We start from the raw sequence: 14,128 nt of genomic DNA on the forward strand, positions 1-14,128 counted from the left end.
TGTATCTCGGTTTCTGTTAACTATCAGATAACTGTTTTTACCTGGGAGAGAAGTCCAAATAAGCAGTGAAACTAAATAAAAGGTCACTGCGAATAACAGTCAGAGAATGATCAACTATAATCAAGTGAAATAAATTACATTCACATCTTGTTTTCTACTTGAAAGTCTTTTATAAGTGAGTGGACAATGTTCTGAGGTATTACTATAGCAAAGTGTCCTTAAAACAGGAAAGGAGGGAGAGAGCATCACGCTTCTCTGATTTAAAAGCTTTAGAATTTAGGCTTGAGGCAACCACATGCCAGTCGGTTACCCTGGAGATCCTCTTCTCCACACTGAACAGTTAGAACCCGCTGGTACAGAATGGGTGGCACAGGAGGGAGATGGGAGGAGCGGGGAAATCATTTTTATAGTTTGTCTCTAATGATACTGTGCCGGTGATGCTTTTGACATCATAGCTTCTTTTAGGTTAAAAGAGAAAAAAATCACTTTGTCATCTTTCTCATGCTAATCAACATAAATTTCTTTTAAAAGCTTCTCTAGAAAAAGTTATGTTCTTCAATAACCCTGTGATATAACACAATTATCTATTAACTTTAATCATAAGTTGATTTACATCTAGGGCCAGAGAATGCTGTATATTCTATACTAGACACATTTTGTTGTTAACATTTAATAATGATAAATAACTATCTTTTGAACTACTAAAGGTCAAGGGGAAACCATTTCACTTAGAATTAGTTCTGCCAGACAGAAATGACCACCAAAAATATTATCATCTGTTGCTGAGTCTAAACTTACGAATGTTTCTTTTCTAAAAGCTAGTGTGGTATTTGTCATATAAATAAACCAAATCATCGCTGATACCGTATACCCTTCTCCTAACAAAATATGTTGAAGCTGGGAATTCCCTGGCGGTCCACTGGTTAGGATTCTGTGCTTTCACTGCCGAGGGCCTGGGTTCAGTCCCTGGTTGAGGAACTAAGATCCCACAAGCTGCTCAGTGCAGCCAAAAAAATACTATATATATATAAAATATGTGCGTATGTATATGTGTGTGTGTGTGTGTATATATGTGTATGTGTGTATATATGTGTATATATGCATGTGTGCGTATGTGTATATGTGTGTATATATGCGTGTGTGCGCATATATGTGTGCGCGCGCATATATGTGTGTGTATATGTGTATGTATGGTGTATATGTGTATGTATGTGTGCATGTGTATATGTGTGTGTATGTGTATGTGTGTATATGTGTGTGTGTGTATATATGTGTATGTGGGTGTGTATATATATGTGTATGTATGTCTGTATATGTGTATATATATGTGTATGTGTGTGTATATATATATATATATATACACACACACACATGTTGAAGCTAAAAACTGGTTTGTCCCCCAACAAGGAGTCATATGGTGAAAAAAATTAATGACGAAAAAAGTCAAGGTGGGTAACTTGAGAAAACTTTAATTACACCTGTATTTCCCTCAATGACCTATTTTCATATTAAAGTTTGTGCTGCTCACCAGATGGACTTCCAGGACAAGCCAATCACTTCTTCTCCTACCTGACAGTAGCACGCGCTCAAACAGGGGTCTTGGGAACACGAAGGCGTGCTGGCGTTCTCCACAGAAACAGCCGTGTTAATACTGAGGTGCGAGTCTTTCTAGTCTCTTTTCTATGCACGTGCACATATTTTAACACGAAGCATCACACTATATATAGTAACTGGCCTTTCTCTTAGCAATATATTGTTTTTCCATATCAACAGTATTCTCCTTTAACATGATTTTTAATTGTTATAAAGGATTCCATCAGATGGATGTGGTCCATTGTCCTTAAAATTAGGGAGGAATGTCTTACCTATTTCTGCTTATGATCTTCAAAAGGTATATACAAGAGAACAATAAAAACCTTAGATGTATTCCTAAGTCAATTAGAACCCTCTGGAAAACTAGTAATGGATGTTAAATTCAAGTAGAAAAAGACTTCGTGTTGAGACTAGTGAAACAGGGTAAAAGCCATGGCAGCTGAAGCTTGGGGAGTCAGCTCTGCTGAGGACGGAGCAGGGTGTTTAACTTAAAAAAAAAAAAAGATCAGAATACATTTTATTGACTTACTTGTTAAGACCACATAATTACACATTTTTAGCTTTAAATTCATCAATACTCTAATGAAACTTAAAGCTCTTGGGACTTCTGTTTTCTCAAGTATGTTTTAAAACGATGAAAGTATCTTTATTTGATTCAGCTATGATGTCAGGACTTATAAATTAAATTCAATTCAGTGAACATTCACAGATGACCTACTATGTGCCAAGACATGTGCTAGGTTCTGGAGCAGGGAGACTGTGTCACAGGACTGGACTGGAAGGCTGCCTCACGGGCTGGTCCTGTGACTCAGAATTCCTGCGGCACTGTTTCCTAGTTAGGTGCTCATGGCAGACGGGGAGGTGGGGAGGGACCCGGATGCAGCCACTTTACCTCGGCTCTCACTATTCTGTCCACGATGGTCTCCAGTACTTCCAGCTTACTGCACTTCACTACGCCTTCGAAATACTGTGACCGGTGCTGCAGGGCCTGGGTCACTGTGATGTCTAGGTTGTTGTATGTTTTTTCAGCAGCAAGGTTCTATAATAAAGTAACAGTGAGTTATATCCTTCATTTCAATTCACATTTAATGACCAAAGTTAGTTCAAAGCAGCTTGTTGTTTAAAAACATTAATGTTTATCATAACTTAGTACCACTGTACCAGCTTATGACATGCCATCAGTACTGTTATTTCATCATCTTATCAATAATCATTTAAAGCTTATAAGGTGTACCTTTATTATGAAGCAACCGTTTAAAACGGTTGAATTCTGACTGTATGTCCTACAGAAGATTCCCCTATCCTTACCCTATAGGGTTCTTTTTTTTTTTAATTGAAGTATAGTTGATTTACAATGTAGTGTTAGTTGCTGGTGTACAGCAAAGTGACTTATTTATATGTATATTTTTTCATTATAGGTTACTATAAGATATTGAATATAGTTCCCTGTGCTATACAGTAGGGCCTTGTTGTTTATTTTATATACAGTAGTTTGTATCTGTTAGTCCTAAACTCCTAATTTATCCCCCCACTTTCACCCTATGTTCCCTGAATGAACAGTGTTTCGAGAGGTGGAGTAACACCTGCAAAGGGTGAGAAGTCCCCAGGGCTAGGGAACAAGGCTTTTGCTAGAAAGACTTTGCGGGGGTGATCACGGAGGAAGCCCTGTAGATCGGAGTGGCTGCTCAAGGTTCTGATTAACCTTACAGGGTCCCACCCAACCAAATTCCAATAAGCCTATTTTTTTGGTGTCTGTTATGTTAAATAGAATAAGATGAAACAAAAGGGTCTGAGACAGCTACAAAAGAATACTTAATGCTATGGTCGATATTAAGGCAAAAAAACGGTATGCAGGTTTGGGGCTATCAAAGTTTCAGTTCCCTTTCTTAGAAATAATGTAAAACTCTAAGGAAATGAATTTAAATGAATGGGGGAAAAGTATCGAGTGGAAGGATGTAGGACCAAAATCAATCTAGTAAATTTAAACCAGGGAATAAAAAACAGAACTTTACATAATGTTATTAAATACATTTGCTGTCCTCTTCAGAACAGTTGTTCCCAATTAGCAAGTAGTGGGATGTGGGTGACCAGGAATCCACCTGCGCACTAAGCACATGCCTGTTGGCAGAATGAATCAATGTCTCTGGTATAGAAACATGACTATTTAACACATACACATGCTGTAGTAACGGATAAGTGACTCACGTACTGAAAAGACAAAGAATTATAAAATGCTACTAATATGGAAAGGTACAGTCTCCCAGGACTGAACCAGGAAGAGTCAGAAAATATGAACAGACCAATCACAAGCACTGAAATTGAAACTGTAATTAAAAAACCACAAACAAAAGGCCAGGACCTGATGGCTTCACAGGTGAATTCTATCAGACATTTAGAAAACAGCTAACACCTATCCTTCGGAAACTGTTCCAGAAAATTGCAGAGGAAGGAAAACTCCCTAACTCATTCTATGAGGCCACCATCACCCTAATACCAAAACCAGACAAAGATACCACTAAAAAAGAAAATTACCGGCCAGTATCACTGATGAACATAGAAGCAAAACTCCTCAACAAAATACTAGCAATTTGAATCCAACAATACATCAAAAGGATCATACACCATGATCAAGGATTTCTCAGAATCCACAAATCAATCAGTGTGATACACCATATCAACAAATTGAAGAATAAAAACCTATGATCATCAAGCAGAAAAAGCTTTTGACAAAATTTAACACCGATTTATGATAAAAACTCTCCAGAAAGTGGGCACAGAGGGAACCTACCTCAACATAGTAAAGGCCATATATGACAAACCTACAGCTAGCATCATACTCAAGGGTGAAAAGCTGAAAGCATTTCCTCTAAGATCAGGAACAAGACAAGGATGCCCACTCTCACCACTTTTATTCAACACAGTTTTGGAAGTCCTAGCTACGGCAGAGAAGAAGAAGAAATAAAAGGAATCCAAATCACTGTTTGCAGATGACATGAGAGTATACACAGAAAATTCTAAAGACGCTACCAGAAAACTATAGAGCTCATCAATGAATTTGGTAAAGTTGCAGGCTACAAAATTAATACACAGACACCTGCTGCATTTCTACACACTAACAATGAAAGATCAGAAAGAGAAATTCAAGAAACAATCCCATTTACCACTGCATCAAAAAGAATAAAATGCCTAGGAATAAACCTACCTAAGGAGACAAAAGACCTGTACTCCAAAAACTATAAGATGCCAATGAAATAAACTGGAGAAGACACAGATGGAAAGATATACCATGTTCTTGGAATGGAATAAATACTGTCAAAATGACTATACTACCCAAGGCAGTCTACAGATTCAGTGCAATCCCTATCAAATTACCAATGGAATTTTTCACAGAACTGGAACAAAAAAAAATCTTAAAATTTGTATGGAGACACAAAAGACCCCAAATAGCCAAAGCAATCTTGAGAAAGAAAAATGGAGCGGGAGAAATCAGGCTCCCTGACTTCAGACTATACTACAAAGCTGTGGTCATCAAAACAGTATGGTAGTGGCACAAAAACAGAACTGTAGATCAATGGAACAGGATAGAAAGCCCAGAAATGAACCCACGCACCTATGGTTAATTAACCTACAACAAAGGAGGCAAGACTATACAGTGGTGGAAAGGCAGTCTCTCCAACAAATGGTACTGGGAAAACTGGATAGCTACATGTAAAAAAATGAAATTAGATCATTCTTTAACACCATACACAAAAATAAGCTCAAAATGGATTAAAAACATAAATGTGAGACCAGACACTATAAAACTCTCAGAGGAAAACATAGGCAGAACACTCTCTGACATAAATCGCAGCAATATCTTTTCCCATCTGTCTCCCAGAATAATGGAAATAAAAACAAAAATAAATAAATGGGACCTAATTAAACTCAAGCTTTTGCACAGCAAAGGAAACCATAAAACGAAAAGACAACCCACAGATTGGAAGAAAATATTTTCAAATGATGAGACTGACAAGGGATTTAGTCTCCAAAATTTACAAACAGCTCGTGTGGCTTAATATCAAAACAAACAACCCAATCAAAAAATGGGCATAAGGGGCTTCCCTGGTGACGCAGTGGTTGAGAGTCTACCTGCCGATGCAGGGGACACGGGTTTGTGCCCCGGTCCGGGAAGACGCCACATGCCACGGAGCGGCTGGGCCCATGAGCCATGGCCGCTGAGCCTGCGCGTCCGGAGCCTGTGCTCCGCAACAGGAGAGGCCACAACAGTGAGAGGCCCGCGTACCGCAAAAAAAAAAAAAGGGGCATAAGACCCAAATAGACATTTTTCCAAGGAAGACATACAGATGGCAAAGAGGCACATGAAAAGATGGTCACCGTCGCTAATGATCAGAGAAATACAAATCAAAACTACAGTGAGGTATCACCTCACACCAGTCAGAATGGCCATCATCAAAAAATCCACAAACAGTAAATGCTGGAGAGGGTGTGGAGAGAAGGGAACCCTCCTACACTGTTGGTGGGAATGTAAATTGGTGCAGCCACTATGGAGAACAGTATGGAGGGTCCTTAAAAAACTAAAAATAGTGCTACCATACAACCCTGCAATCCCACTCCTGGGCATATATCCGGAGAAAAACATGGTCCAAAAGGATACATGCACCCCAATGTTCACTGCAGCACTGTTTACAATAGCCAAGACATGGAAGCAACCTAAATGTCCATCGACAGAGGAATGGATAAAGAAGACGTGGTATATACATACAATGGAATATTTCTCAGCCATAAAAAAGAATGGAATAATGCCATTGCAGCAACATGGATGGACCTAGAGATTGTCATGCTGAGTGAAGTAAGTCAGACAGAGAATGAGAAATATCGGATGATATCGCTTATATGGGGAATCTAAAAAGAAATGATACAAATGAATGTATTTTCAAAACAGAAACGGAGTCACAGACTTAGAGAATGAACTTATGGTTACGGGGCAGGGGCAAGATGGAGGGAAGGGAATAGTTAGGGATTTGGGGATTGACAAGTACACACTGTTATATTTGAAAAGGATAACCAACAAGGACCTACTGTATAGCAGAGGGAACTCTGCTCAATGTTCTGCGGCAGCCTGGATGGGAGGGGAGTCTGGGGGAGAACGGATACATGTATATGTATGGCCGAGCCTTTGCTGTGCATCTGAAGCTGTCACAACATTGTTAATCGGCTATATTCCAACATAAAATAAAACGTTAAGAAAATAAAATGCTACTAATATGTTATTCACTGCTAAACCAATGAATATTAAAAGTACAGTTACTGTTGGGGAGTCTATGGAATTCTCTGATAAGGTCCTCATCCTCAAAGAAGCTAGGAATTATTAAAATAGGAAAAGTCACAAAAAACAGACTAATGAATATGCTTTAAATGCATTCTAGATGACAGGTTTAACAAAATTAAAAATACTTACAATTACATCAAATTTGGAATAAATATCTACAACTTTTCCTAAAAATAAAAATGTATGTTAGAATAATGTCTTAGAAACAAAAAACAGCATTTAATATCAATCTTAACTAGATATTTACTAAGAATTAAATATTGCTAAACAAAATAAACGACTATTTTAAAAGGGACATGAAATCATATCTTAATGAAAAATGTGAAAATAAGCCAGTATAAAATTCTTATTCTCCTGAGTACTCCTTGGTCTAAGTTTTCATTTCCCCACTTATCTGATATGCCAGGTCATTTAACAATAGTTTTACCCTAAGGAGATAAACCGTTGTTTCTGTTCAACTGGTACGGCCCAGCACACAGACCTGACTCGTCCACAACAGGCAAGGCTGACACTCGTCTTTCCACGAAGACGTTCAAGGCTTTAATGATGGGAGTGTCTGGGTGTATGAAGGCGATGTTGTGGTAGGTCCCGATTCCGAGTGCACCCAGGTTCTGCTTCATGAAAGCAGGCTTTGGCATATCAGACATCTAGACAGGAAGACGGGCACAGATGCTCTAGAGCCAGAGCAGACCTTTTCAGTGTTCACATGTCCACATTCGATGAAAAACTATGTGCAACAAATTAGTCTTTTCTAACAATCCACCCGGATATCTGAATTAACATGAAAATGTTACATACAAGAACTGTGTCTTTTGTTCAAACCAGCTTATATGTTTATGCTTATGTTTAACTACATAGTAAAAATACTGCAAAGCACTAACATTGTAACATTTTCTCCTTCTCTTCACCCACTGGAAAACCGGACAGGAGGGAACAACAGGTCTATTTGGAAATTAAGACCCATCAGCCACTGAGAATCTTCTTAAATTATTCATGTTAAATTCATTGTCCTGCTGTCATCATTAGGTAATGTTTATTAAGAACCCACACATTTCCAAACCCAAAGCGTCTGATGGTGGCTGTCTGAGCTGCTAAGCTAGTTCCCACACCATCCCACCTCTACATCCTGAATTCTCCATTGGAGGACTCCAATTTTTGTCTACTAGGAACAAGAACAAGCCAACTGAACAGAATTAAAAGAACATTTAAAAGTTAACTTTTCACGGGCTGTTTTAAAGGAGGAGGGAGAAGTCAGAAGAGAGAAGTCTAGGATCATGTTTGACTAAAACAAAATTAGGTCTATGGTTTCAAAAATCCACCTTTTATAAAGGGTACAGTTGCTTCCATCCTCCTGGTGTACCTTATAATTATCAGGAAAAGATGAACAATTAGAAGAAACAAAATGTTCAAGTCAAAGAGTTCATCAATATTCAAATCATGAGAATCCTAGAAATTTAGAGAGAAAAAAAGAAAGACCTATTAGGTCATCTAGCCCATCTCGATGCAGGATAAACCCCTGTTCCATCTGCACACTTAGGCTGACTGTCAAACGTCTCTAAGGGCAACGCTACTTTTTCTCGGAACATGATCTCAAGGCAGTAAAAATCAGGTTCTGGAGTTTATTTAAAATTCTTCATTTTTATCTGAAAATCCCTAGCTGAATATTCTAACAGCATGATTCTAATTACCATATTGGCCCAAATATAAGGCAGTACTGGCAGAGGCCACCTCCTCTACTTGTTGTAGAGGAGAAGATGCCAAAGGCCTGTCTCAGGCTGTGCCTCCCCGTCGGCAGCGCGGCCACGGAAATGCTAAGGGCCTCCGGGTGCCGTCGGCCCTGTGAGCCAGGCGCCCTGAGCCCGAGGATCTAAGCCGCCTCTGGACACGGACGGACGGAGCTGTTAGAGGGAGGGCTGCTCCACCACCACCACCGGCAACCGTGGCAAAGCTACGCAACCTTGCTGAATGTTATCGCTTCCAAATCAGATGAATAAAAATACCTACCTGAGAGGGTGGTGGCTAGGACTGGATTTGTCGTGTGAAGTGCCTGACACAGCGTAATGCTTAACAGTGTTTAGCTCCTCTCATAATTAGTACTGTTTTAAAATGGCGACTCTAAGGGGTACGTGGGCTAAGAGCCTGGTACAGCCCCGCCCTGGGTCCTGGGCCCTGGGTCCTGTTAAAGCTCAGTGCCAAGGCGACTGCATGCGTTCAGCCCATGGCAGACAGGAAGTCTGACCAACAATGTCCCCGCCTCCTTAATTCTTCCCTAGACTGCCTCTTTACCAAACTTCATGCTTTTTTGTAAATCACTCTTCTCCTTCCTACATTCTTTCTTAGTGTTTATTTAAACATGATGACTGTTACATTTACACAGACTATTAAAATATAGGGCTGGTTTGATGGACAAGGCATTTCTCCCCATCACTTAAATCCTCTGCGGTGCTGTCGGAGCAGCCTGGGCTCCTTCACGCCACACTAGAATGCTGCTTTATTTCCTAATTTGAAGCTGTGGAGAAGACAGGAAAGCTAACTTGACGTAGATTTTTAATGTCTACTAAATTCTTTTTAAAAAATGATTCTGAATATGATCTCTTCTGAACTATGAATGAGGCCCCTTACTGGTTCTAGTTGACCAATTACTTATAACCTCAACTTCAGTGCATGTAATTAAAAGGAAAAAATTGAAGCCCTCCTGTGAACACTCTGGCCCTTCTGAGCCTCTTTTTAATACTGCCGACCGAAGAGGTTCTGAGTTTTGGATGATTATGAAGCCATCTCATTTCCGATGCAATTGAGAAAACCTACAGACAATATAGCCCTGATTTGGACCAACATGGTATTCTGTTGTCAAAATTTTATTTGCTTTGGGCTTTTCTATCACTGCTGCAGTAAATAATAAGACCATCCTGGGGCCAGGACTTCTGAGCATGTCCCCAACCATGACACCAGGAAAGCATCATAAGGCAGTCTGGCTCAAGCTATCTTGGGTAAGCAGTTCCTTAATCAGACTGACTCGCGAACTGCTTTGCTTCTCCTCATTTTAGGCGATAAAATATTCTCACTTAAATAGAGAATTCCAAGTGTTTTTATTTGCACTGAAAGGTGATTACTTTTTAACTGGAATCAACTTTGAGAATGTACAGTTCAAATAGTAGTGAGTTGAGAAACTGAAGTTTAGGAAACGGAGACCTCAAAACTAACGATTTCTTCTATGAGGGTAACAGGAGCCAATTTACTTGAAGTAAATTAAAGTAGATGCAGCTATGTCTTTAGAAACACTAAAAACTACTTACAAAAAGCTGGAGGAACTTGAGGATTCTTTTGTGGGTAAGTATATAAAGTGCATTCCCACTGATAGGGTCAATAACTGGCAATCTGTGGATTTTATTTTTGATCAACGAGTGTACAGCATCGAAGAGGCTGCGGGAAAAGCCATTACAGTTGTTAGGAGGCTTTAAAGAAGAATTAGAAAACTTTGGACCACCCCTGCTTTAAACGTACTTTGTGTCTTTAAATTACAATATTAAAAGGTTGACTGACCTAAAACAGCGTTCTAGAAAAGTTTTAAACTGGAGATCTCAGCAAAAGTTTCGATTTTCCGTAATCTGTTATTAAGCCTCAAATCCAAGTGTGGACTACAAAAATCTCTAGGAGAGCAGTTTTTTAATAGCAGGTTTGATGCTTTTATTTGAGAAATGACAGAAGCTAACCCCTCGGGAAGCTAATGGACGACCCTGGCAACAGAGGGCACTGTGGCCGGGGCCCCCTGCACTGGCCGCTTCTGTGCTCAGCCTGCCCACTGCTGGCTGCTCCAGCTTCTCCTGTGACTGCCGACAAGGAGGTGTGCTGGGTGGAGCTGTTTTTTAGGACTTGGAAATAAAATAATAAAAATCAATATTCCACTTTTTCTCACTAGTGCACTAGTTTTAAGAATGCTTTTAGGGCTTCCCTGGTGGTGCAGTGGTTGAGAGTCCGCCTGCCGATGCAGGGGACCCGGGTTCGTGCCCCGGTCTGGGAAGATCCCACATGCCGCAGAGCGGCTGGGCCCGTGAGCCATGGCCGCTGAGCCTGCGCGTCCGGAGCCTGTGCTCCGCAACGGGAGAGGCCGCAACAGTGGGAGGCCCGCGTACCGCAAAAACAAACAAACAAAAAAAGAATGCTTTTATTTCTGAAAATGTATCCGAGCTGTCCCAGAAGGCTTGGGTCAACACTTGTGGGCAGCCCCATCCTCTGACCACCTCTGGACCAAAACCGTCCAAAGACTGACTGGGAGAAGAGCCCAGAAATCTGCAGCTTTAATGAGCTCCCTAGTGGGTTTCTGCTGCAGGTGATCTGGACTTTCAAACTGCTCAGTATGACCATCTTCCTAGTTCATTCTCAGTCCTTTGGACCAACAATGGCTGTGATTTCTACTGTCTCTAAGTTTACTGAATTTAATATTAAGGAGGCTGGCCCCTATCTAGATTAAAAAAAAAAAAAATCTATTGCCCATGGTGACAAAACAGATGAATCTGAATGAATGGAATGTTTTCAAAGGAGAAAAACTTGACAAGTTTACCTTGCGTCTGGAGATATATTCACTAAAGGCTTAAATGTTTCTTGTAAATAAAGCTCTGTATTTATAGAAAGAAAATATGTAATTAGTAACATATTTGCTGTTTGTAATTATTACATAAATTAAAATACCCTTCAATTTACAGGTAATAATTAGAAGGATTAAAAACCCAAATCGAATTAATTTACTGAACACTATTGTGTTACTTATAGTTGTGGCTATTATTAAACAACTTCCAAACTGTTTCAGGATGTTGCCTTTGTGGAAAAGTTAAGTATTTAAAAACAGTATTACAATAGATGTTGTAAAAATCAGAAGAAAAGTCAAGAAATCTGATAAAAGAGCAATACCAGCAGAGGTCACTAGAATGTTACCAAGTCGCTATCACCCTCAACAAAGGAAGACTATGAAATCCTTTGAAACTAATTTTCACAAGTTAAAAGGTAAAAGTTATAACAAACTTTGTTCTTTAAATGTTCTTAAGTTCTATTTTCCACACCAAAGCTTGATTTACTGTATCTGGGGATCTTTCTAGTATGCAGACATTATCTTTGTAAAGATAAACTGTAATTTGCTTTACTGAGGTTTCTACACAGAAGGCATTCAAGAAAATCTCGACATTATTATTATTATCATTACTACCAAATACCATGTAATATCAAAATGTAAATACACTTAAACCTTGGTCTGACATTACTTATACAATAGAATTTATTACAAAGTATCTGTCTTGGTGTTAAAAAATATATATTCACTGCATAATAGGCAGTGCTAAAATGTGGATCCCATGTTGACTTACTTCGTTTGGTCTGACTTGATAAAGCTATCATCAATCAAATACATCGTTCAATGAAACCTCTAAATCATATGGGATTAAAGGAGGCCCAGCTCTCTTTAGAGCACCCTAACGGATGTTCAGATCTCGCAGCCAGTCACAGGGGTGCTTGTCACACCAAGCAGATAACGGGAGCACAAAGCTAAACCTCAGGTTTAAATGAAAAACTTCCTTGAGATGAGTTGGCCCCTCAGTTTCTAATGCAGGCTTCTCCCCCAGCACCCTACAGAGGCTTCTTCCTCAGGGATCCCCATCACAGGCTCCCATCGAGGATATTCTTACTGATTGGTCCTTTGCCCCCTCTGTACCAACCCAGCAGGACGGGTCTCATTAAGACTGAACAATTTCACAATCATGAAATTACAATTTAAAAAATGGCTCCATTTCAGAAAAGGGTATTGTGATTATAAAGGGTGAATTTCAGTGCTGCAAACGAAAGCAAGCAATCTTGAAGTTATTTTCGTGTGATTTTATCCAAATCATCTAGTTTAAGTTTCACTTGTTCTACCTGTCTCCATAATTTGTAAAGAAATAATCATAATGTAAAGAAATAATGACTGAATTTAAATAGGAACAGATCCTTGCTTTTGTTAATTTCAGGCATTCCTTTGGTGCATTTTCCATACAAAGGCAAAGATTTGGAAGGTAATGCTTAGAGGTGAATGGTGGCTCCACTGGGGGCCAGAGACTCGGGCACTAGTTACTATATCCCATCTGTATCCCAGCCTTAGTCTAAAGACTTGTTATAGGTTCTCTATACATGTGTACTAAACAGAACGGGCAATATTTAGAGTAGCACATGGCACACGGTCAGAATTAACATAGAAAGCAATGTCTTCATGTAGTCAGTTACTAAGCAGAGGACCTGTGAAATGAAAATATTTTATACATATGTAGAACATTTTTTCCCTCATATTAAAAGGTTTTTAACACTCAACAGTGCTTACCCCTCCATGTTTCAATCTTATGTTCCTCTAATTCATAAATCTGTACCTAGAAATAAGAAAAACTCTTACTTACAAATGTTAACACACACAACATAAGGGAAAAAAAAAGAAATTACTATTTCATAACTACTGCTGAGTCCCATAATTCAGCAGATGGAAACAATCAAGATAATTCAGAAATATTAGAAATATAAATGAGAGACAAAAAGTGCTCTACCTTTCTTTGAAGACAAATGCTTTATAAATTTAAAACATAAACCAACAATATTTTCATTAATTTAATTTGAAAATTTCTGATACACTTAAATTTTAGAACACCCCCCACACACACACACACACACACGCACATATACACACATTCCTTCTTTCTGAGGATACATAAGATTTTTAGCATGTCTGATTTTAAAAGGGCAGTTGGTTAAATCGTGCTAATTAAGTTGCTGGATCAGGTTATGCCTGGACCACATGGGCGTCTTCACAAAGGTAGAGAGGGCGTTGAGTCTGGAGAGCCTGGAGGCTGGGCAGCGGGTACAGCACTTAGTCACCTGGAGTCGTCAAGCACTCACATCACTGCATCTTGGCTGCCGCTTTTGGTCAAAGTACTTAAGGTCTCTGAATCTGTTTCCCTTCCTAAACAGCTGGAGAGAAGGCCCTCCACATTCAGCTTGTGAGGACCATGTGTTCTGTGAGCCTGAGGCGGAGGGCCTCCCCACCTGCTGCAGCCTCCACTGCAGCTCAGCTTAAGAAAGTCACTCTGCCTCCTGCAGTGTTGCACTGGGACTCCTGGGGGCCCTGCAGTAGGAAAACCTGGCCTCTTCCTGAAGCTTCTTGAAGCTTAAAGTCCACTTGGCAACATTAAGACAGTC

At 39.6% G+C, this 14,128-nt stretch overlaps 1 protein-coding gene across 6 annotated transcripts in view; it reads right to left on the minus strand.

Annotated features, from left to right (window-relative positions):
* The window catches only part of PRKAG2 (protein kinase AMP-activated non-catalytic subunit gamma 2), a 282,508-nt gene that overhangs the window by 5,260 nt on the left and 263,120 nt on the right, over positions 1 to 14,128 (minus strand). For all 6 annotated transcript variants that reach the window (XM_029233295.1, XM_029233294.1, XM_029233300.1 and 3 more), the window contains 6 exons: positions 13,263 to 13,308; positions 11,484 to 11,538; positions 10,219 to 10,345; positions 7,404 to 7,569; positions 7,052 to 7,089; positions 2,486 to 2,632 (listed from right to left, as the gene is read on the minus strand). In XM_029233295.1, the coding sequence (XP_029089128.1) occupies positions 2,486 to 2,632; positions 7,052 to 7,089; positions 7,404 to 7,569; positions 10,219 to 10,345; positions 11,484 to 11,538; positions 13,263 to 13,308 (579 nt within the window). The remainder of the gene's footprint in view (positions 1 to 2,485; positions 2,633 to 7,051; positions 7,090 to 7,403; positions 7,570 to 10,218; positions 10,346 to 11,483; positions 11,539 to 13,262; positions 13,309 to 14,128) is intronic.

The sequence above is a fragment of the Monodon monoceros genome, unplaced genomic scaffold, assembly GCF_005190385.1.
Source record: "Monodon monoceros isolate NGI ecotype Baffin Bay Population unplaced genomic scaffold, NGI_Narwhal_1 Super_Scaffold_2, whole genome shotgun sequence".
Lineage (NCBI taxonomy): Eukaryota > Metazoa > Chordata > Mammalia > Artiodactyla > Monodontidae > Monodon > Monodon monoceros.